The following is a 24,662-nucleotide window of genomic DNA, read 5'->3' on the forward strand; positions in this document are numbered from 1 at the left end:
TAAGATAGCTGGCTGCATGCTTTGATAGGTCTGTGGTCATCACTGCATTATTTCATTGTTTCTCTCAAGCAAATTAAATATTTCTGTTGTGAGAGACAATCAAGTTATAAACCTGAGCAGTGAGAGGCTTGGGTAGGAATGGAACAGAGGTCGTGGAGGCTCCTCCCAGCTCCCCAGCTGTCTGTCTTTATGGAGTCATCCCAGGAGTTCTGGGAATAAGGAACCATTTTTTCTGCTCCTCTTCAACTGTGCCTGTTTGTTTCAGTAAGGACACACACTGGTGGTACCTCAGTGATGCATCCAGCCTGGGTATTTTGCTTAATTCCTGTCCATTTGTCAGTTTATACTTCACTGACAGTTTTGAGTTCTCTCAAATCTGTTTTTTATACTGGGAAGCTGACAGTAGCCAGTCCCTGTTTGTGGCTGATTGTATTGATTGCTGCTGTGATGAACTGTGTTGGCACATACTGAGAAATTGAAAAGTATCCACTTTACTTAATGGTGTTCTTGATACTAGAGATGCACAAGAGATGCCATATCAGTGCTCATTTCAAGTTTCACTGCAACTGAACTTTCAGGGATCACATCTAAATGCTGAGCAAGTCTCTGATACAGAACATTTTCTATCACAAAAAAAAGGATTTATGAGTAACTAATGAAATGATACAGGTAAAATTATTTTACTGACAGCAGAGAAGAAATGACGAAGACATTTTTCTGCATTTGTCTTGTGACAGAGAAACATCTCCATACAGTTTTTGGAGTGTTTTTTCTCTGAATGAGCAGATAGGTATGTAATAGAATAGCATTTTTCTCTCCAGATAAAGTATCATCACTATCCACATATCTTTTTCTTGGCTGCTCACTCCTGACATTAATTTTCTTCACTGATGGACTCAATTTGGCTTGAGACTTTCCTGCACTGAAGGAGAATTTAATTGTACAGCTTATCAAATAAAGCTTTTTATCATCCTTGAACCTGCACATGCAGGATTTAAGCCACAGAGTTACAAGGCAAAGTGCATGTTTTTGTGCCTTCAAAAATGTTGGGGTTTTTTGCATGGTGAACAAACAAAGTTTTTAAGCTTGAAAATAATTTCTGGATCTCAGATTTAGGAATCTGTACCTTGTCTTCTTCCTTTATCTTTTGTCCTCTTCAGTGTGGTGGCTTCAGTTGTGGCTTTTTAAAGTTTCAATGAACATTGGCTAAAGGGAAGATTGAAATAATTGGAAATCTTGAAAGCACTTGGTGACAGTCACTGTTTCTCTTGGATACATTTCAGAATGCATGTGCCTTTAATTTATGGATTTTGATAAACTTTATCTTGGTTGTTCTTGCTATTAAACATTTCTCTTTTAAATTCTCTGTAGTTCCAATTAATGTGAATACATTTAATCTTATGTTTATTCTGCCATAATTCCTGAGAACTCCATATATATTGTAAAAAGTTATCAAGAAATGTTATTTTCTTAATGATATCCCTACTATGAAAACAAGGGGAAGTTAGATGCAGCAAAATACTAAAAGGGAAGTTTTCCAATATATTTATCTCACCATTCATGCACTTAAGCAACTCTTTTTTCAAGGAATCTTGGGGAGATTGCTTTCTTTCTTATATTGCCCATATCCTTAATCTCAGAATCATGCTGGATATTTCAGTAGGACAGGCTTTTTCCTTCTCTTTTTTTTTTTTTTTTTTTCCCTGTAAGAATTCCAGTACATCCTGCTTCCAGCTGGGTCGGAAATACCAAAGGAATAGTCTTCCTTGGAGTATTTTGATACATTTGTTTCCTCTGCTGCCTGAAACAGAGCAGAACAGTGAACACAAAAACTAGAAAATTAAAACAAAGGGCTTTAAAGAAGACTTTTTTTCTCTTCCATATTGAGGCATTTAAATTTAATTTTATGTGGAATACTGGCATGTATAGTCTAATGTTATTCAGAATTTATGGCTGTCATAGACTGTACTTATGGAAGGAAATGTTTCCATAATATGCAAATGCAACATATATAACTAATCCCATATAATAAAAAATATTTTCTTGCAGCTTCTCTGTGGGCAGGTGGAATGAGCTTTATTTTCTACTGAGTAGCATTTCTATCCTGCAAATCACCACAATTTGATAGGGATACTAAAGACAGGGCAGACACGGTGATCTTATTTCTCCTTTCCTGCTAAAACTAAATCATTTTAGGACTGCTAAAACGTCTCAATCCTCAGTCTTTGGAACAGGAGAGGAGTTTTAAATTTGTATGCAAATGATTTTGATATAGAGGTCAGTGAGAAATCTGATTTCTATAACTTTACCATAATACCAGCAATATATTTTATTCTAATGCAATGATTAAATTTGCTTGTTTCCAGCTTCTTGGGAATATACAATCCCTCCTACAGCACTAGCATAATTTTTTCCTTTCTTTTCAGGTGAAGGATCCATCAAACTCCTACCTTTCATCAGAGGAATTCCTCAGGAATGTTTATGTCTTGGCAGTCCTTCTCTTCCTGGCTCTTATCCTGCAGAGGACATTCCTGCAGGCCTCCTATTATGTGACTACAGAGACTGGCATCAACCTCCGGGGTGCCTTACTGGTGAGAAAAGATCTGCCAGGAGATTCAGTAGTAACAGCTCCAGCTTTGTCCTTTCATTTGTCTCGTTCTTCATCTGAAGACTGAGCTTGAAATGATGGTTTCAGAGAAGATATGTGCTGTATTTTTATACAGAAAACTGGACAAATTAATGCTGGCAAACTGCTGGCACCCGTTCCTTTGGCTAAAAATTAATCCCATCATTCTAACCTGTTGGAAGTTTAACACCCATAAAACCCCATGCATATGAAAACACATCTTTGCAGACAGTGAGAGATAGATGAAGATCAGCAGTGTCATTTTTGCTCTCCATCTGCTTTGTTTCATTTGCTTATGAGTTTGCTTCTGCTGACTGTGGACAGCCATCTGCAGAGTGTCCTTGTTTTATGGGAACGCTGTGCATATGTTGGGAGTGGTGACTCTGGATAATTATGCCCTTTAGCACAGAACCCTGTGGGAAGGGATGGGAGTGATTCATCTGCAGGGCTGTCTGTAACCCCAGGATCCCTTAACCCTCTGTGAGAGCCTTGTTTGTGGACTGTAGCCAGCATGACCCAGCACGTGGTGGGGTGTAGCAGGGCTCTGCAGAGACCAAACTCCACAGGCAGCAGTAGCAATCCAGAAGCTGGAACTGATATTTTGCCAGATGTAAATAACCATGGGAATATCATCTCAGCGTGGAAGCTTCTTTTTTTTTTTTTTCTTTTGTACTTGCTCTGATTGATGGAGCTGCTTCAAACGTTTTCTGCCTTCTCCCAGGATAACTGGTACAGACTTGGGGATGAAAAAGCTCCTGGTTGTTTCTTTTTGTGACTACTTTTTGTGATTCCCACTTACCAAAGTTAGGACTCTTAGGAGCATATGCAGATGATATAATTCACCATGCATTTCTGATTAATTCTACAGGATATACTTTATTCATGAAGAAAATGGGTCAAAAAAGACATATTATTTTAAAAACATCCTTAGAGCTGCAGCATTTGGTGTTTGATCATAACTGCAAACTCAATATTTGGGCTCACAATTAAAATTCAGTAGATGTAAGCCATGATTAATTTTAAACCCTGTTAAACTCCTACAAATTTTACGGAAAGGAATGGCCAGGTAATGGAGAGGAACCCAAAGGAATACATACCCACTCTGATCAAATTTCACATCATGAATTTACCTATCTTATCAGAAACAAGGATCTCTTTGACAGACAGTGTCACAGGAAAGCAGGGTCACCAAATGCTTGTTAAAAATGTTCTTTGGCTAATTCCTTAAATTTTGATATTTTGTTGTCATTCTTTGTTCTATTTTAGGTCTGCGTTAAGCAACAAACCTTTTAAGAGGAATTGGAGGTTTTTTAATCAGTTCTCTCTCTTGTGTTTTCTCTCACTGTCTCCATCTCTCTTTGTCTCAGGTGAAAGACTGGGAGAAGTGCTGTCCTAGGTAAAGGCTGTTGATGCAGTTTGAAACATCCCACTACTACTGTTCTTTTATACTTACATCATTTTAGTAACTTCCTTTTTCCCTCTTTCTTACAGGCAATGATATATAACAAGATCCTGAGGCTTTCTACATCCAACTTGTCCATGGGAGAGATGACACTGGGACAAATCAATAATTTGGTTGCCATAGAAACCAACCAATTAATGTGGTTCTTGTTCCTGTGCCCCAATCTGTGGGCAATGCCTGTTCAGGTAGAGCATCCAAGTAAGGGCCTGATATCAGAGATCCTCCAGCCTGGCTGAGGAGAGTGCGTGTCTGGGACACTGCTACAAAATCCAGAGGGGAACATGCACTTCCCACTAAGATTAGCAAGCAGAAAGGTGGCCCTAGGGCTGGAAAGATGTCTTTCCAAAGGCCAGTGAAGAGAGAAGGTTTTTTTAGCAGGATTTCCATGTCTGTGACTTGAAGAATGAGGACCTGCAATCCTTTTTCCTGCTCATATTTCTTCCACTGCTGACACAAATCCATTGCCTTTGTTTTGCCACCTAGCATCAGCCCTAAGCATTGCTTCTGCAGTGTCCACTTGTAACTGGGTTTTGTGGCAGGACCAACAGCAATTGAATCCTGCTCCATGACTGACATGAACACTGACAATGCTCAGAGGAGCTCTCATCTAAGCAACTTAGTCACTGAACATATCTGCTTCTTAACAATGCTGGGAAAGAAATGGAGACAATCTGTGGGAAGAAAAGGTTGAGACAATTTAGCTCAAAAGAAATCTTCAAAAATGCCAATGACTTAATGACCTGAGACATACTGATTTTCCATGAAACTTGGACTCCTGTTGCCTCTTTAGAATTTGAGCTCAGGGTGTGTTTGCCATGGTCCTTACCTGTCAGTGATCCCACTGAAATTAAAGAATTTTTTAAAGTGATAGAACCAACTCTTATAGTAGATCTGTTTTGCTGAATTTCCTGAAACTGCATCAGTAATCTATTTTATGAGTCAGTAATTACTCCTACTAAGGGGTTGGGTAGGGTTTAGAGTGTAATGAAATAGCTTATAAAAAAAGGCAAAAAAGGCTACATAGAAACAGAAATTAGAAATAATATATATGGTTTCATTTCACTGTTTCACATCCTGTGAAGTGGATGAAAGTGTTGCTATCAATACTTTGAAAGTAATTTAAATGAACAGGTGATCTGGTTGCTGTGGCTAGGTATGGTCCTTTGCAGTACAGGAGCCTGAAAAGCTAAATATTGCTTTAAAAATCTTAAACACTGCTGATTTTTACTTCTGATGTTGTATAATAAGAAGGGAGATTTAAAGACAGACTTGTTTAAGAGATAAAAATATGAGATATGCAACTAATTCTGTATGCCCTCTTATCACTGAGGACATCACTCTATCACAAAATGGAGCTTTAATAGAAATATTTATATAGCAGGGCTTGAATTAACTCAGGAACCAGAATCACAACAGTCACATCACAGCCATTCCCAGGTAACCTTCTGTAGGAAGTGTTCCCAAACCCTTTGCAGGGCTAAGGCAGCATTTTCCTCCAGAGCTGCATGGTACTGATGCTCAAGCTCAGTTTGTGTCAGTCCCAGCACATCTGCTTTGTGCTTCAGTGTCTGTCTTCGATGTCCCTCTGCCTACAGTTGCACAGGGACAGTACAACACAATGCAACTGTGATCCATGACAGCTCTAAGACCTCTGAATGCTTCCAGAGTGAGGTAAGGAGCTCTAGTGTAAACAGGACTTCAGGCCAGGAGCTCTGTAAAATGCCTTGGGGCAAGCACCATCATTTTAGTTCTCCTTTAGTTTTGTGGAAACCCAGTCTGGAATTAGAACTACCAAGCACTAAAACAAACTATTTAGTTAATGTCAAAAATAAAGGCTTCTGGGTTTATTTCCCACACTTTCAAATGTGACCTCCTGAAGCATGGGCTTAGCTGATTCCTATGAACCATTTAAGTGTTTATTAGAAGAACAAACATTTTTCTCTTGGTGTGGTTCTGGCATATTGAAATCTTCTTCTTCTTTTTTTTTTTTTTTTTGTGTTACTTTTCTTTTCACAGATAATAATGGGTGTGATCCTCCTCTATAACCTGCTGGGAGTAAGTGCCTTGGTTGGGGCCTCTGTAATCGTGCTCTTAGCTCCCATCCAGTACTTCATAGCCACCAAGCTGGCTGAGGCTCAGAAGAGCACTCTTGTAAGTGAATTATTTCAGTGACATTTGTGATCCAGAAATGAGAACAGGGTTTCTGGGTTCTGTTCTTCTAGTTAGTGAAAACCACTGTGTGCATTTGGGCAGGCCATCCATCAGTTGTACTGTCCCTCCCTGTCTGTTTTTTCTAATGGCTCAGTGTCTCTTCCTTCCTCACAATTTGTCAGAAGAGAATCTCAGAATAGTATGTGGGCCTTGGTCTGCCTTCTCTGCAAAGAGTATTTTTAATTAAAAGAGTATTATGCAACTAGTACAATTTTATCTGAATTCCACTTCATTAAACGGTGTTATTCCCACATGCAGAGGTTGTATTTCATGGAATGTTAGCAAACAGTGCAAATGACTGATAAATTACAGCAGGAAAATATTAAAGAATGTGCACAACCTCCCTCTGTAAATTCTAGAGACTTTTTACTCTCTGCCTAAGCTTTGGTATTTTCTAAAAGTCAGTTAGCACTGTTGGATTATTATATATTCATATCTAAATTCTTCAGTGCTGTATGTTTATTTTTCTGCCTCATTTCATTTACCAATTAGAAATGTTTTCTGCTCCTTTGTCTAATTTTTAACTTTATTGCTGTGACCATTGAACTTTTTAAATAAGCCTTTGATGTTTAAATTGCCAAATATTTAGAGTTCTTTTTATCTTAATATTCAGTAAGCAAATTATTGATCTAATTGTCAGCACACTTCAATCCTGCTGAGTTGTGAAAGTTTTTGTAACCTGTAAAAATTGTACAGAGGGCTTAGCATAGTTTTGGAAATAATCTCAATCTTTTCTACTGCTCTATTCTGCCTTCCTCTGACTCATAACATCTTTTGGATTATGATTTTACCAAAACTTATGATTACTGTTTTCTGTTGAGGGGAATTTAGCTAAAAACATTGATATCTCGCTTATTTTCACAACTAGATCCCTGAATGATTCTTGCATCTGCAAATACACCCATTTAGATTTCTGGCTATTGTTATGGACACCATGGACCTGCTCACCCACCTCCCAGAGTTTCGCCCTCTCTTTGAAGGGTTGGGATGTTTTGAGTTATTTTTCTTTGCAGAAAAGGGTGACTTACTTTCCCCTAGTGGTTGTAAATATTTTAATACGTCCAAAGAAAATGAAATTTTATATTCTTCCTCTCAGTATGGCACCTGTACAAAATCACAAATGAACAAAATTATTTTTTAAAATTAATTTAACAACAGTAAGTGAGGAGAAAAGAGGGTTGTTATTAAGACTACAAACAGTTATAAATTTTTTTCTCCTGGTTTTCTCTTGAAATGAAGGACTATTCTACTGAGAGATTAAAGAAAACCAATGAGATACTCAAGGGCATTAAGCTATTAAAGCTGTATGCCTGGGAGCACATATTTTGTACAAGTGTGGAAGAAACAAGAATGAAAGAGCTCACCAGTCTCAAAACCTTTGCACTTCATACATCTCTTTCCAGTAAGTAACTGTGTTTTTAGTGCTTGGAAAATTATCCTGTTTTTCATGTCAACATTCCTCCCAACTTCAGCTAAAGAGAGATAGAGTTATGCCTGTGACAGTTTTTTCTGTATGTAATGTCATTAAAATAAAAAGGCATGATAAATACATAACACAGAAGTTCGAAAGAATAAAATACATATTGTTGGGGGTTTTTTGCAGTAAGTTTTCTGTTACCTTCATTGTGACATTTCAGTTAGGAGCTGCTTTATAGTAAGGAGGCTCCAAGTAATATTGGCAGCTCTGACAGCGGCAAAGATAGCTTATATTTTCTGCATGTAAATTGTGATTTCTGCAACGTAGAAGGGTTGAGTAATGTTTTAGTTGTGTTTCATATTAATTGTGCACATAATGATTTTTATCCCAGCTTAGTAGAGTAGACAAATGAGAGAATTCCATGGCTTGTTGGTGTGTTTAAGATCTCTGACTATCAGGGAAGCAAATTTCTTCCTGCAGACTAATTTTCTTTAGGAAGTTTTAATTACTTGAATTGGAAATAACTGGATTATTTTCATGTCATACAGTTACTGTAAAATTGTTTTATCTTATTTCCTATAATTTGATGCTTATTTTATTTGTCTTTCCCAGTTTTTATGAATGCAGCCATACCAATCGCAGCTGTTCTTGCAGTAAGATATGATTTTTTTTCTGTTTTCCTTATTAAAAAGGGAGAGGAATGTGGGGAAGGGGGTGTAAAAAGGAAGAAAGGACCATTGTTATTGTAGGACCTATTCTTCATAAAACCAACAGATGAATTAAGGTGCCCCTGCTAACTGTAGGAGAAAATGTCACTGGAAGTTTTCATTCCCAGAAGGTGGATTGGTAAAACCAAAAAGAAAAATAATTTTTTACTATAGGAAAGAAAAATCATTACATTGTGAAAGACAAGAAAGAAAGAAAGAAAGATCATTGCAACTTGAAAGACCCATTTTAAAAAGCTCTTTTTGAAAGGGGTTTTGAGTGTCTTTTCTTTTTCTTTAGCAGCAAAATTCATTCCTGTTTCAAAATGCATTATGAGGCACCATTTTAAAGTTTTCAAGAAAAGGTACTCTGCAGTTTAAAGAGGAATAAATTTTGCTTGTCCTCCAGGTTTAAGTCTCAGCCTCATACACTAGAGGAACTATGCCATGCTGATCAGTAAGGAGCTCCTATAGACCAAATTTTGGGGGCAGAGTATGCTGAGTGTGTAGAAGAATTGGAACATGTATGACCATAATTCTGCATCTGTGAAAAAAACCCTAAGATTTGTTAGATTCTTAATAGTTTTTATTCTGGGTTGTGTGTTTCCTGTAAACCCTAAAGTCAATTATAAAGCTGTAATCAAATGCTAGATTTAAAAATGAAAATTGTAAAAATTGAAAATTTTCATTCTTCAACATGTAAACCTCTTGAAGTCACTGGCAAGATTTTAAAATCTATTTCGCTTTAACAGAACTCACCTTTGTCTTCAGTTTATCCTGATTCCCAGTGAACTTAGGTAGTTATTAGCCTTAGCTGAGCAAAATATTTTGCTTGCTGTCCTTGTCCGTCTTGTTCAAGAGTCCTTGTCCTGACATGCTCTTTCCCTGATATGACAGACCTTTGTGACTTTTGCATACACCAATGACAAGCCACTGCAGCCTGCCCAGGCATTTGCATCCCTGTCACTGTTCCACATCCTGGTCACACCTCTGTTCCTGCTCTCCACCGTGGTTCGTTTTGCAGTCAAGGCCATTGTGAGGTAAGTGGTTCTTCTCCTTCCTCCAACTCCTGAACCCTCACATTCAGTACCAGAAAAAGTTCTTCCACATAAGTTGTTTTTACCAGCTTATGTAGAAGAGTGTTGTGAGGTGGGACTCTGATGCTAAAGATGTGACAAAAATCAGAGTAACCCTTCCTTTTTACTGCATGACACAGAGGCAAAGAAACACAGCACAGGAAGGACAGGGAGCTGCTAAAGCCAGTCCAGAGCAGGGTCACCAAGGGGATCAGAGGGATGGAGCAGCTTTGCTGTGAGGAATGGCTGAGGGAATTGTTCATTGGGATTGTTCATCCTGGAGAAGAGAAGTTTTGGAGTGACCTCATTGTGGTCTTCCAGTGCCTGAAGGGAACCCACAGGAAAGATGGAGAGAGACTCTTGACAAGGGCCTGGAGTGACAGAACAAGGGGGAATCGCTTCACAGTGGCAGAGAAAAGGTTTAGATTGGATATGAGGAAGAAATTGTTCCCTGTGAGGGTGCTGAGGCCCTGGCACAGGTTGCCCAGAGAAGCTGTGACTGCCCCAGCCCTTAAAGTGTTCCAGACCAGGTTGGATAGGGCTCTGAGCAAGCTGGGATGGTGTCCCTGCCCATGTCAGAGAGGTTAGAATGAGGTGGTCTTTAAGATTCCTTCCAACCTAGGCCATTCTGTGATTCCTAATGTTCCATTCTTTTTACAATTTCACTAACTTTGGCAGTTGGGATTCAGAGCTGCACTGTCCTTCCTTGGGAGATGCTCCTACTCTCACACTCTCACCACCCAAAACCACTCTACCCTAGCACCTTCTGGGCTCTTGTCAGCACTGAGGGGGTGAGAGAGCCTGGTGTGAAGCTCTCTAGCAAGACCAGCCCTGCTGAAGCAAGAAAGAGTAACTGGCTAAACGCTATCTCCACGTAAAGTACATTGGGCTATAAGTGAGAATTTAATGATGTCCTGCATCCTGTTCCAGGTATTTATTTCTGTAAAACAACCCAACAGAGCAGCTTCCTTTATGATGGGCTGTAGGGCACTTAATCTTGAAGGAGAAGATGGGTATAAGTTGAATTTCAGCCTTTTGGGTGTTGTGTTTATGGCCTGTATGGACAGAGTCACAATCATAGTGTGGTTATGCAGACCTGCAATCACCAAGATGTCCCAAGAGGTGCAAAATGACACCTGGCTGGCAGTAAAATGTCAGATGCCAAGCACTAGCAGGACGTGAAGACAGAACTAACCTTCCCACCCAGAAACATCATTCCTTCATGCCAAGGCTGAGGCACATTGGCAAGATATGGCATTGCTGCTGTCACTGCCTGTTTTTAGTGGGTAGTGGTAATATCAAACAGCAGTCAAGGGGACTTCAGGTTCCACAGCTGTCCTTTGCCAGTGCCACACTGACTTTAAAAAACAAATAAAAAAAATTAACAGAGTTTATTTTTATCAAAGCAGCAGCAGGAGCAGGGCCACATGAGATGTTTTCCCTATGTTGAAAATGATTTCTGAGTAGTGGAAAATCTCCAGGCTCCTCTATAAATCATCCAAGCCTCTACATCTCTGAACTGTGTTTAGCATAGCCCTAATATCAAAATGGTCTGTACATTTTCCTTAACACTGCTGGCCACCCCCAGGGCAATATTTAAGACCAGATTTGGCAAAACAAACTTCATTCTTTGTCAAACTCATTTCATAACATCCTTCTCCCATGAAAATCATGTCCCCCAACTGAAGGATAAAGAATGTGTGTTTGGCCCTATCCCCAATCAAATACATACATGAATATGGGCTTGTTATTTTTGTGATTAAGAGCTTATACTTTGGTCAGAATCTCAATTTTCTGTTCAACAGTAGTTCTAGTGCTACTAAAACTTCTGAGGGCACCTCATTCAAATGCAAAGTGAGGGTCAATGTCATTTTAGGTGCACAATCAAAACAAGGTCTTGTGTTGTCTAAAAGAAAATAAATTCTTGCTTATCCCCTTATGTAAGACTGAAATTCTGATATGGAAGCATATCAGAGTTTATGGGGCACATAAATTTTCTGTTCAAGAGAGGAGACAGGAATAGGCATGCTGGTAGGAGAAATAATGACAATAGCAGTGCTTTCTTGCTAACCTGTCTCTTTGTGGCTTGAAGATGTATTGATAGTTTAATACAAAATACACAGACAGGCTTTGAAATGGACTACTTTCTTATTTGCAGATTAATGTTCAAATCCCTGATCTGAAGGCATATGTCCTTCTGCTTTCCCAGTCTCTGGCCCAATGCACCTTGATTTTAGTTTTGGCAAGGTAATAACTTCACCATGACTGGTGTATGATTTTATTCATCCCTTCCCTGGAATCATAAAGACCCAGGTGCTTACAGCACTCTGAAAGGAAGTGGGACAGAAAGAGGATCAAATTCTCCTGTGATGAAGAATGAATTGAACTTGTGTGCTGTGTTTCCCAGTAGATGATTTTAAGAACTAAGCAAAGAGTTGCTGTGTGTCTCCAGGGCTGGCCATGGCTGTGCTGAGGTGTGCAGTACCCAGCCCCCATGTGCATGCTGTGCATAGAACCATGGAATCCCAGAGTATGCTGAGATGGAAGGGACACATCAGGATCATTGAGTCCAGCTCCTGGCCCTGCACACAACACCCTAGGAATCCCACCCTGTGCCTCAGAATGGGATCCAAATGCTTGCACTCTGTCAGCCTTGCAGCTGTGACCACTTCCCTGGGGAGCCTGTTCCAGTGCCTGACCACCCTCTGGATGAAGAACTTTTTCCTGATATCCAACCTAAAACTCCCTGACACAGCTTCATGCTGTTTCCTGGAGTCCTGTCACTGGTCACAGAGAGCAGAGATTGGTAGTTGCCTCTTCACTTCCTATCATGAAGAAGCTGCAGAACTTTCCCCTTCACTTCCCCTGGTGAGAAAGCTGCAGAACTGCTGTGAGGTCTCTCCTCAGTGTCCTCTTCTTCAGGCTGAACAAGCCAGGTGATCTCAACTGTTCCTCATATGGTTTTCCCTCCAGACCCTTCACCATCCTCATGACCTGCTTTGGACAGTCTCCAATAGCTTTAGTGTCTTTTTTTATAAGATGCAAAAGATGTGTCAGGATGCACCCACTGCCCTGGCATTTCCAGAGGATGGAGGTGGGTGACTGACTTATTTCTGCACCCTGACTGCAATTGCCTGAGAAAGGCACAGAAGAGATAAGCCTGCCAAGAGGGAAACCATTCCCACAGAGCTCCTTGGCACCCTCATGACTTGCTCTGCTCTTCATTCCCAGCTACCAGTACAATGCTTAGTTATTTTCATCTGTCCTTCCACACACATAAATCTTCATTTGCCATCAGGGTGGCAGATGAAAGTATCCCATGAACTTCTTTTGGAACATTTCTGATAAGTCCTGCTGGTGTGACTGCACAAAAAAGGAAATGTATTTGTGGAAACCTGGGTTTATGTAACTCACTGTCCTCTGTTTTCTTTCAAGTGTACAGAAGCTGAATGAGTTTCTCCTGAGTGATGAGATTGGAGATGACAGCTGGAGAGGGGGGGACAGCTTTGTACCTTATGAATCCTGTAAGAAGCACATAGGACTTGTAAGTTGTGCTTTATGACATTGAATTTCAAAGCAGAGAGGCCATATAGCCCATACAAGGCCAGTGGCCAAGCTGACAGGACCTGGGAGGTTTTATTCCTAGCCTGACTCTAATATTGACCAGTTTTGCCTCTTTTATATCCTAATCTCTGTGTTGTTATGATATGAAGGGTTCCCAAACACACTTAAGCATTGCTGAAGTGTCAATAGTAAAAAAAAAAAAAAGCAACCTAAACCAACCATGATGTGCCAACATATTTAATTACTAAAATTCAACCTTCTTTGTTTTTATAGAAGGCCCAGGTGGATATGTTGTGGTTATGGGGTTTGTACTGTATGTTGCCTGTACAGTCCATCTTATACTGGGCATCCTTAGGGAGGAACAATTCCTGCTTTGGGAACTTCAGAATTAAAGATGGAAAAAAACAACACCAAACTTTATGAAATAGGAATTAATTCCAAAATGCTGTTTCTGGAGTACTAAACATAGAGTTAATTTGAGTAAAATTTGAAGACAAAAAACTACAATGAAGATGATTTGGGAAAAGGTGTTTTATTCATTTTGACATTTTTCTATATATTTAAACAGTTTCAAACTGACTGTACAACTTGAAATGTGACTGAAACTTGAAGACAGAAACAGAAAGAAAGGATTAGCACAAAATAATTTTTATTTTAGCTTGCCAACCTGAAACAACACCTTTCTTGTTTTTCTGGGCTAACAATGATAACAAAATAAACAAAAATGAGATTGTTTCAGCTTTTATTTTATTTGTCCTGTCCACCTTTTTCTTAGTCCTACAGAAACTGCAGATGATGGGGAGAGGGTTTGAGAGGGATGGTAGAGATTAAATTTGGCATGGTTATGCATGGGAAGATAAACATCCCAATATTTTCTCTGCTCCAACTAAGGGTGTTTAAAACATTTAAAATGTGTGCATGACAGTGTTGTATCTGTATTATCACATATTGAAAAAACTGGCTGCTTTTCCTGAGCTGGAATGGTGGTAGGAAAGGGAATGGATTGTTTGCTTTACAGGGCACCAAATGCTGTCTTCTCATGAGGATTCCAACTTCTCTCCTGTTTTCACTTCTCTCTCTGTAGCACACCAAGGCCATCAACAGGAGGCAGCCCCTGAGGTATCAGCTTGAAAGCTATGAGCAGCCAGCAAGGAAGCAGACACGGCCTGTGGAGATCGATGATGTGGCCATTAAGGTGGTTTGGAAAATATTTTCCCTCATGAAAATAGGGCACAGGTCCTCCTGCAACAGCACCTGATGGTGCCCAAGTGCTGCTGTTATTTCAAATTTTTCATGGCAAGAGCAAGCTCTTAAATAAGTTAGCACTCTAGCCAAATTTACAGTGAGAAGCATGAGCTTCAGTCCAGTTTTTACAGCTATTTTGTGTCTTCTCAGGAAACAAAGAGGCATCATTAATCTGATGTCCAATAGTCTCATATTTGACAGAATGAAAGTATTTGGTAAATAGAGCTCAGCTCAAGATCCTCCCTTTCTTGCCTTACATACATTTTATACATTTGTGTATTTATCTTTTCTAGCTCACAATTTGTTGGGGTTTGGCAATCTTTACAAACTTTGCTTGCTTTTATCTCTGTGTGTACAACTACACTGTGTTCATTAATCACAGATTTATTTTATGAAGGCATTTTAAATCTAAATTAATAATTTCAATTTTTTCCCTGCTGTTTTTAAATATCTGATTTGTGGTAATTGTTTTGTAGGTGACCAATGGATACTTTTCATGGGGAAGTGGTTTAGCTACACTGTCCAACATAAACATTAGAATCCCAACAGGTAGGATGAAAGCACACCTTAAATATTAAATATATAATGTCAAATTGTTATTAATTCTACTCCTTGATGTTTTGAAATGCACAAAGGTATACACTTAGAATTTTATAAGAAAAAAATAGAGTTTAAAAGTTTATACAAGGTCATGAGCTGTATTGTTCATATAGTAATATCATTAGATAAATTATGTGACTTTTATATATCTATATAGTTTATATAGTTTTATAATAGCACAAACTAAGTCAAGAGTTAGCGTAAACATGAAAAAATTGTTGAAAAAATATCATTATTATTTTTAATAGAGAAATTGAAAAAAAGGAAAGAAGAGAACTCCAGACTCATTCAAACCAAGGGTCCATCTAACTATGTTATTTCAGCAACACTCATGTATTATACTTTTCTTGCCATTTATGAACATTACAGTCTTCCAGTTCACAACTATTTTCATCCAGAAGATGGAGTTTTTCTGTCAAGAAATCCTTAATTATTTTGTTACCTAATGAATTTCTCTTTATCAAGCTGAGTTCCTGTAATTCCCTGCATCCTCAATGTCTTTGGCTAAGGATTCCACAGGTTTACAAAATGCTGGTTTTAGAATACTTGCATAGCAGGTATGAAAAGTAGCAACTATTATTTTTTATTGTTATTATTAATAACCACAATAATTTTTGTTGTTGATAATGCTGTAATAGTCATAACACCATCTTCTGGAATTTCATGTTATTAAATAGTCTTACGCTTTATTTTGATCTTCTATCAAGAGCTTTGTTTTAAAATAGAGTATTACTTTAGGTTGCTGTCACATGGTGATTTAGTAATGCCCAATCCTGGATGATTTGTTTCCATGTAGCCTTAAGTGTCACCAGCAGAATGTCTGTGCTCCAGGAGTTTACAGTCTGAGGCCATGGGTTCACAGGCTGGGTGAGGTAGAGTTTGCCTCCTTTGGAAGGAATAGGACCCTTGGCTCCCAGATGGAGAGAAGCTTAACTGGAAATTTTCCGGTACCTAAAGGGGGGCTACAAGAAGGATAGAGAGAGACTATTGACAAGGGCCTGGAGCAACATGATGAGGGGCAATGGCTTCACAGTGACAGAGAAAAGGTTTAGATTGGATATGAGGAAGAAATTGTTCCCTGTGAGGCCCTGGCACAGGTTGCCCAGAGAAGCTGTGACTGCCCCAGCCCTTAAAGTGTTCCAGACCAGGTTGGATAGGGCTCTGAGCAAGCTGGGCTAGTAGAAGGTGTCCCTGCCCATGGCAGGGGGATGGAATGAGGTGATCTGTAAAGTCCCTTCCAACACAAACATTCTGTGAGTCTATGAAATGCACTGGCCAGCACAATTATTGAGTTCAATCAGTTTACGGGAAGATCTGAAAGCACCGTTGTCACTGCAGAGTGGGACTGGAGGTAGGAAAATGTCTGTGGGAGGGAAGGGGAAGTACAGCAAAGCAAAGAGTAATGGATCTTCTTTTGTTTATTTATTAGATTGGTCCAAATTAATCTCAGTTCATTCATTAGATTGATCCAAATTTTCATGGAACTCCAGGCTGAATAATCACTCCCCGTCATATATCGTTTGACCCTAAATAACTTTCTTAAGTTCCATAAAACAAATGCTAATATAGGTAAGAGCAAAAGTCTCATTCCTTTGGAGATCAGTGTGGTACTACAGTCCAACAGTCCATTAATGTTTCCACAGATGAATGCATGCGATATTGCTTGTTAAGTAGTGGATGTTAAAAAAATTATTTAATCACTTCAAGTTCTCTAGAGCTGAATCTATCTGGGCCTTATGAACTAGAGTATAACTGGGTTTTTTTTCTTTTATAAAAGTGTTTTGTTGTTTTTACTGTTATCATAGGTCAGATGACAATGATTGTGGGCCAAGTTGGCTGTGGCAAGTCTTCACTTCTCCTTGCTATTTTGGGAGAGATGCAGACCCTGGAGGGAAAAGTTCACTGGAGCAAGTATGTTTATATATCTATTAACTGCTGTATTCATGTAAGGAGGAGGCTGAGATTTGCTGTGAGAAATGCCTCATTCTTCTTCATGCCTCAGAACTGCACATTGAGTGATTACCATCATCCAAATCCTCTCTGGAATGTATCACCTGCAAACTCAGAAGGGATTTTTCACTGTTTCATCATGTGCAGAGCAGGGTGCCCCAGGAAGGGAAAGAGGCTAGTCTGGTGATTAATATCTAATATATTGGCCTGGCAAATGACCTGAATAGAAAACATAGGCTATTCCTTTTATCAAATAGGCTTCAATACTCACTATAATTGAAGGCAGCATTGTGACGTTGTTCCTGTACCCACCAGTGAAAGTGTGGAGCTTCTACAGCCCAGTGGGATCTGTGGGGTGCCAGCCTAAAGGAAAGAATGTATTTCCACTCAGAGCTGCTGCTACTGATGGCAGGAAAAAAAAATTACATATAAGCAATGTTTTTCTCCTCCCCTGGTACCCACCCAGGCCTCACCTATAGAACAGTGTCACTCTTTACAGTAATACACTCAAAAAGCAGCATGAGCACACCATACACCTTAAAAGTAAAGGCTGGGCAGAAGCTGTTTCTGAAAGGAGAATTGCCCATGAGGTCAGGCCTTGGAGTCAGAACCAGTGAATGAGAACTTCCCACAAAATGAAGTGGGGCAGCAAGCACTCTTCAAGCCTAGGCAGGGCAGAGACAGTGGAAGTCATGTGCTGTAACCCCAAGACTTGTTCTTTGGTTTTAAAGATAAGTTCCGTTTCTTTAAAACTATTAAGCCAAACTCCTCTCAATTATCTTTTTGCTGAGCGAAGAGGGAATTTTGTCACAGAGACCAATATTTTGTTGCCCTATCTCTTGACTTGTAACCTCCTTTGTCATATTTTTGTTACAGCAATGTCATAAACTGGATGTTTTTTGCTTTTCCTGTGATAGTATCCATGGCATTTGTGCTCTCTAACTATACTTCACTTTCTGCTATTCTAAACATATGATCTCACTGGAGTAGCAGGTACAGTTGAAGCCAAGGCTATACTAAATTTAGTTTAATTATATATTAATTTAGGCTTTGAAGGAAGAAAAATATGTGACCTACCACAGTTAATTTCTTTGAGACATGTAATGAAGGTTTTTATACCACAATCAGGCAAGTTTTTCTTAGTAGTTAAAAAAAAAATAAAAGGAATAAGTAGAATGTACCTTGAAATGATTCTCACAATTGTCTTGAAAGAAGTATTTGAGAAAGACTCAGATTTTTCCTAGATAAGGATATGGAACCTTGGAAAGATTAGAAAAATGGGAAATCATAGAAACATAATAGATGTAGCTTATGAAATGTTTTGTGATGATGAATTGTGAAAAAAATCTAGAAGATTTTCAAGAGAGAGAATAATGCTGTCAGTTCAAGAGAGAGAATCATGCTGTCAGTTGATTAGCAGTCTGTACATCACCACAGCACCAAGAAACTCAGGTTTCAGCCACCACCTCAGATGCTTTTCATTGCACACTATAATTGTGATATAGCTGATGCAAACATGGTTATGTTTTGCTGGTAATTTCAGACTGCCTGGCAGACAGATGAATGCAGAAGGAGACTTCAGGTATTTAACTAAGTGGCTCCTGTATTTTGTAAAACCATAATAAAGGTCCTATTTACTCTTTTAAGTTCCTTTCCATGTGATTCTCCATGCATGACTAACACAGCTACTGATTCAGGGATAAAACACAGGCTAGATGAATTCCTTTGCAAATTCAGCTGTAACAACACAATAATTGTAAGCATGGATAAGATTGCAGCCCCACTTGTATTGGGACAATCCTGCAAAGCATCACTGCGATTCAAATGCCCTGTTGCTGTGGAGGCTGACTGCAGTGTGAGCTGTGTGTCCTGCTGCCAGGGTTGTCACTGCTTTGGCATCTCAGGGAAATAAAGCATGGCCATGTATCTTTCTGTAAAAGATCTTGGTATGGGGAAATCTTATGGGCTGGGTCTCAGTTTTTCCCACTTCTATGAGACACGGCCCAGAAACATGACGTCCTTTGACATAAACCTGGGTTTTTGTTTTCCCAGTGAGCAATCAGCTTGAGAGGCTTATTAGGCACTGGTGCATGGGGCTGTCTGGATGTAGTCATTCAGCCAAGCCTGTTTCAGATAAGAGTTTTTATTATTATTTCTTAATAATTTGTGGGAATCATGCAGAGACATGTATTTCCCTCATGCACATCAAGCCGAACAATCAGGACCATCTTCTCAGACTGCCAAGCACAGAGGGGCTAAGTGGAAACTTTCACTTGCCATGTGTTTTTTTTCTACGTTGAAATGGATTCTGTACAGACAGCTTGTTGTATACTAAGTGAAAAGCTCAGGAAACAAAAGAACTGTTAAATAGATCCTCAAAAATGGCCTCAATTATCCAGAAGGATGTGACAGATATTAGGAAAAGTCAGTGCTCCCCTCAGAAAGATTGCCAAGTGCAATACTCATCCAAAGATTAAAAACCACAGGAGCTCACAGAAAGCACTGAAGGGCATAATGAGCACTGGAGGGATAAAAAATCATCCACATAAATGACAGTGGCCAAAACCAGCAGAACTACCAGTTCTGGTTGCAGGGACAGGCCTAAATTCCTCCAAATACCTGTGTGGAATTTGTGTAGATGCTTGGTCCTCAACTTGCCTCAATTTCCTGCCTATATTAGCAGAGGAAATGGTTCATTCTGTGGCTACAGGAGTACCCCAGAGATTTTGTACACCTTTCTTCTCCCTCATTACTTTGTAGGATGAGGGAATCAGGGCCTGCTCAGACATGCTTTAGTCTATTTTAAAATATTATGGGTTACCATAAAAGTGTTTAAACCTCAACAAGAGGTCTTTTTTACTTTTCCTAAAACCTTGATTTCAATAGATTTATTTTTTTTTGTTTGTTTTTTCATCTTATATTCAAAATCCTATAAAAATGACTGATTAGTTTGGCCCTTCCTACAGTCTCAGACTTGAACTTACCACACCCCCTTATGGGCAATATGTATATTTTATAGTACAGCTAAAAATCAGTATAAATAGCCACATTTCAATAAATAAATAAACTAGAGGAAATAAATGCTAATGCCCTCAGGCAAATAAAATACCCTTTTTAGAAATCTCAGGAGCTTCAATTTCAGCCCACTCCCATGCCCTGCAATCACATCACTCTCTCAGATTCAGCAGGATAATAAAGTATAAAACCAAATACTTAATCCCCTTGTTTGTGAAGGTCCTAGCTCACTAAAGGTCTTGTCTTCTCTGTGTTTATTCATGGGATTATTGGCGAATGTAGGTTCTCATAGAAATCTCATTCATAATTTGTGATAATCAAAGTGTATTTATCAAGCTAATCCACAAATGAAATTTCTAACCAAGGAAAAAGTGTTTAAGAAATAGTGCTGTTAAAATTAGTCCTTACCCATTGAGAAAGTCTGTTTGGTTATCATGGCAACCAGATTAAATCTGGCATGGAATTGCAAGGAGTCTTGCAAGGCTTGTGCCCAGTTTTTCTTGACTTGTAGTTCAGAAGGTGCTCCTAAATTTATACCTGAAAGCATTTTCTCTTTACCACTGCAGTGCTCTCCTAATAAAAGCTTGGAGGTCTTGAATAGAGCAAGTTTAGGGTTTCTTCTTCTTGTTTACTGTCATCTAATTCCCAGTCCCTTTTCAATCTCTTCTTAGATTTCATCTTTTGCTTTCTTGTGACTTTTTTCCATTGTAGAGGAGACTGGAAACCTCTGCTGAATAAGAGACCAAGTTTTAGTGAGGGGCTGTCTGTTTTGAGCCTCAGTGTATGGCTCTCTGACACTTCTGAAACTTATTCCCTTCTGATGCAGCACCTTCTCTGGCAATTGGTGCATGAAGAAAATGCAAACTGTGCATTTTAGGAGGCCTGAATTATCCAAGTCCTCAGAGAGCTGATGTGCAGTACAGAAAACAACATGTCTCAGTTCTGGTGTTTTGGAAAAATGCTTAATCCATGAGTCTGGCATTCCAAGGACTCTGCTTGCTATTAGAATTTTTATGTTCTTTCTAGGCTTGGAGAGCCTGCTAATGATTGCAGCTGCACTTAATGGTATCCCAGCAGTCAAGCAGCCATTTCTGTCTCAACATGAAAGTGTTTCATCTGGAGTGTTCATAGGCTTGAGAGAAGAGAATTTGTTTGCTCATGGCTTTTTTATAAAGTCAGGAAAATAATGTTTTAGCATGAGTTTTCTACCCCCTTCCAATGCCTGTTTCTATCTACCTGGTATAATCTCTTTTAGGTTTTGCACTTTGAAGTGATTCATCCCCATGTCTGGAATGAGCACCATTGCTGGTCCAAAACTGCTTTCCCTGCCATTCCAGGCTCTTGAGACTGTTAAAAAGTCAATTAACAAACAGAGGAAGCTGCAAAATTATTCATGTAATGGCTAATATTTGAATGCTTTTCAGAATGTATTTCTTAAGAATATGATCCTTAAGAAGTGGAGGATGACAAGGAAAACCTACATGTTGTAGGGCTTTGCAGTTTTATGCAGTCTTAGTGCTACAAAGAGATTCAAAACAGATCAAAATCTGTTCTGATCCTACAGTGTAGCTGCACAGCTCATCTTTACTCCAGGAGAAATTTTACATCAGTTATCAACTTCTGCAGGTCACTGGCAGAACTGTGTGGAGAAGCTAACTTATTGCTTGCCAGGCAATATTAATATTTTAATTTTTAACAGGTTTTATGATACAATTTTCATTTTAAATACATTTTATAACAACATATTTTGCCTGTTTATCCACTATGCCTTGTAGATATGAAACTGTCACATTTCGAGAAGTATTATGGTTTTGCTTAGACCTTGTTTGTTTTCCCTTCAAGAACATAAAAACCCAAACTTGTGTTGAGTTCCTAAAGTATGTAATTAACTCCAGGCTCACTGTGTGTAAAACTAGCACAAAATGTTATTCTTTATATTTGCTGCTTACTAAATGTCATTTACCATAATTTACAGTGTAAATGAAACGGAACCTTCTGTTGAGGCATCCAGAAGGTATTATTTCTTTTCTAGTGTATCATAAACCCTCATTAATTTCTTCAGAATTTCCCCAAATCCTCATCTTTGTGCTCTTAAGCCATCTCTGTGTTTCCTTACCATGTTGATAATTGTTTACTGTGGGATTGATAGACTGTGCAAATCCAGTGGATCCCACACTTCTCCAGCCAGTGAACCACTACCTCTGTCTCTTGTCTGAAAGATGCTCAGCTCCCATCTGACCTCAGTAGAGTTCAGTGTGCTCTTTGCTATGCAAGGCAGAATCTCTGGGTATGAAGCATCATTAGGTATCTCTGCCCACGTGTTATTGAGTTTTCTGCCCAGTACTGGGTTCCCTGTGGTGCCTAACCTGGGATGGGATGGAGCAGGGCACAGAGGGAGCCAGCTCAGCTCCAGCTGAAGCCAAGCAGGGACTCCACCCCTGGCTCCATGTTTAAAAGAAGGACAAGCTCCACTAAAAGTATGTCATAAATGACAGAGAGGTAGTGGCACACAGAGCTGTGGTTGGGAGCCACACCATGATTCGCTGCCCCATAATCTTGAGAACGTATTTCATGAGTGCATATGAAACAGCTGAAACTCCTGGAAGTTTTGGGATATTGCTGACAGCTTCTAACCAGCTGTTTCTCCTGCCTTAGCACCCCCTCTCTCAGTAGTAAATCCTACATGCTTACAAATGAAGCTCAGCAAATGTTTTGTGGAAGCAATACCATCAAAGAGACTGAGAAGGAACCTCATTGTGGCCTTCCAGAACCAGTATGGAGCCTAAAGAAAAGATGGAGAGAAACTCTTTACAAAGGCCTGGAGTGATAGAACAAGGGGAATGGCTTCACACTCACAGAGAACAGGTTTAGATTGGATATTAGAAAAAAATTCTTTATTGTATGTGTAGTGAGGCCCTGGCACAGTCTGCTCAGAAGCTGTGGCTGTCCTATCCCTGGAAGCTGTGGCTGCCCCATCCCTGGAAGTGTTCAAGGCCAGGTTGGATGGGGCTTTGAGCAAGCTGAGCTAGTAGAAGGTGTTCCTGCTCATGAATGGGGTTGGAACAAGATGATCTTTAAGGTCCCTTCCAACCCAGGCCATTCCATGATTCTATGATAAGTGTTCAGATCCATGAGCTGGTACCAATTCACACCTCCTTCCTCACATCGCCTTGGGCATCTCAGAAAAATTTCTGAAATTACATGACCATTTTTGCTCCTGTACCTTGGCAAAACAGACAGAAGTAAAGAACATTCATGCCCCTATTGACAAATGTCATTAGGCATTCAGACACATTTAAATTATGTCTAATAAATCCTTGGGAGGCTACTGTGATTTCTTCTCAGTCTGTATTAAACTGCCCTCTTTTCCAATATAATTGAGGATCTAATAAACTGAAAGGAAAAAAAGTATTCATTGAGAAACAAGTATTTTATATGTGTGGCCACATAAAAGAATCTCACACTTCAGAAAGCAGCAAGTCAAATATGCCAGTGCCATTTGAACAGTGCCTTTTCTCTCTGTGTTTTCATGTTAAAGAACATAATGCCAAATAACTATTCCTGTGAGAATTTAATATTTCTAGTATCATTTATAATTTCCATTTGGATTTGAATTGCAATTACTAGATTGAAGTAGGTACCAGCCTTTTATAGTAGAATGGAATGCAACCTGGAGTGTCGATTTTGCCATCAGGGGAGACAGTGGGTGCTGTTCTAACAAAAGCATAGAATTTAAAACTCTTCCCTTCTTTTTGTTTTACTTATGTGTTCCCCTGTGTTTTTCTGAATGTACATTCATGAAATTAACTTTAAAAAAACTGATTATCAAACATTTTATAGTGAGGGCTTTGTTTCTTACTAAAACTGTCTGTCTGCAGTAGGAACAGGTACTCTGTGGCTTACGCAGCTCAGAAGCCATGGCTGCTCAATGCCACCGTGGAGGAGAACATCATCTTTGGCAGCCCTTTTAATAAGCAGAGGTAAATATCCATCTCCTTGCAAAAACACCTGGCAGCTCCTTTTAAAGAGGGGGTTTTGGCATCTTCTGGAGGAAGTTTGTAGATTCTGGAAAATATCAATCAGTGCATGCTAAACCTGTGGTGGATTTAGCTGACCTGACTTAGTTCATCTCAGAGGAAGGTTTCTGGTTTAAGCCAGGATGCTCCTCTAACCAGAACACGTGTCTAAAATGTTTGTGAGAAATCCCACAGCGGAAGTGGGTCTCCATAGAATACAGCTGAACCCATATGTGTCATTTCCAAGGTAAGATGAATCCCATCTCTGGAGACTATTTCTTTTGTTTAATGGAGCCCAAGGTTGCAAAAGGACTCTGGAAACAGGGATTCTCGGCATGTTTCCACTGAGTTTATGTGCTAATCCTGCTGTGATCAGTTATTGGAGCAGCCACTTTCCAAAAACAGCATTTATGAACATGGGATGCCTCCAGGGAATGGCCTTAATTCTTTGTTTGGAAATACAGGAGAAGGAAGTACGAAAGCTGAGGTGCACAGCTTCTTTTGTGCCTACCCAGCACCTGCTTCTTCCATCCTTCTGAAAGGGCAATTAACAAAAGTGAAAAGTGACTGGACTTAATGAAAACAAATTGCTGATGTTTTCAAAGGCAACACTCTCTCTGTTTTCAGTACTGAAAATACACCCAGTTCCTCTCAGTCTGTGCTGTGTTAAGATGTATGACTCCCGTCTGACTTGATAAAGCCTAACCATGACCACATGCCTTGAAATCCAGAAAAGCACCAAAATTTCAGGGACCAGATTCTGTATTGATGGATAC

The 24,662-nt window shown here is 39.4% G+C and overlaps 1 protein-coding gene and 1 long non-coding RNA gene across 29 annotated transcripts in view; one reads left to right on the top strand and one right to left on the bottom strand.

Moving 5' to 3' along the window:
* ABCC9 (ATP binding cassette subfamily C member 9) overlaps positions 1 to 24,662 on the top strand; it is a 69,899-nt gene that overhangs the window by 18,890 nt on the left and 26,347 nt on the right. For 19 of the 28 annotated variants that reach the window (XR_005628725.1, XR_005628726.1, XM_039719554.1 and 16 more), the window contains 13 exons: positions 2,427 to 2,591; positions 4,118 to 4,273; positions 6,105 to 6,239; positions 7,539 to 7,701; positions 8,329 to 8,369; positions 9,318 to 9,460; positions 12,932 to 13,040; positions 14,145 to 14,255; positions 14,782 to 14,854; positions 16,711 to 16,816; positions 18,399 to 18,437; positions 21,846 to 21,884; positions 23,749 to 23,850. Coding sequence is in view for 26 of the 28 variants with exons in the window: in XM_039719554.1 (XP_039575488.1) it covers positions 2,427 to 2,591; positions 4,118 to 4,273; positions 6,105 to 6,239; positions 7,539 to 7,701; positions 8,329 to 8,369; positions 9,318 to 9,460; positions 12,932 to 13,040; positions 14,145 to 14,255; positions 14,782 to 14,854; positions 16,711 to 16,816; positions 18,399 to 18,437; positions 21,846 to 21,884; positions 23,749 to 23,850 (1,382 nt within the window). In the remaining 2 variants the exon portion in view is untranslated. The remainder of the gene's footprint in view (positions 1 to 2,426; positions 2,592 to 4,117; positions 4,274 to 6,104; positions 6,240 to 7,538; positions 7,702 to 8,328; positions 8,370 to 9,317; positions 9,461 to 12,931; positions 13,041 to 14,144; positions 14,256 to 14,781; positions 14,855 to 16,710; positions 16,817 to 18,398; positions 18,438 to 21,845; positions 21,885 to 23,748; positions 23,851 to 24,662) is intronic. The other 9 variants (XM_039719706.1, XM_039719691.1, XM_039719778.1 and 6 more) reach the window with 7 other exon arrangements.
* On the bottom strand, positions 1,529 to 2,580 carry LOC120507315. Its single transcript, XR_005628729.1, has 2 exons — positions 2,451 to 2,580; positions 1,529 to 1,801 (listed from the first exon to the last, which is right to left on the bottom strand). It is a non-coding gene; the product is annotated as an uncharacterized LOC120507315 (long non-coding RNA).

This window comes from Passer montanus, unplaced genomic scaffold (assembly GCF_014805655.1).
Source record: "Passer montanus isolate IOZ18808 unplaced genomic scaffold, ASM1480565v1 scaffold106, whole genome shotgun sequence".
NCBI classification, from domain to species: domain Eukaryota; kingdom Metazoa; phylum Chordata; class Aves; order Passeriformes; family Passeridae; genus Passer; species Passer montanus.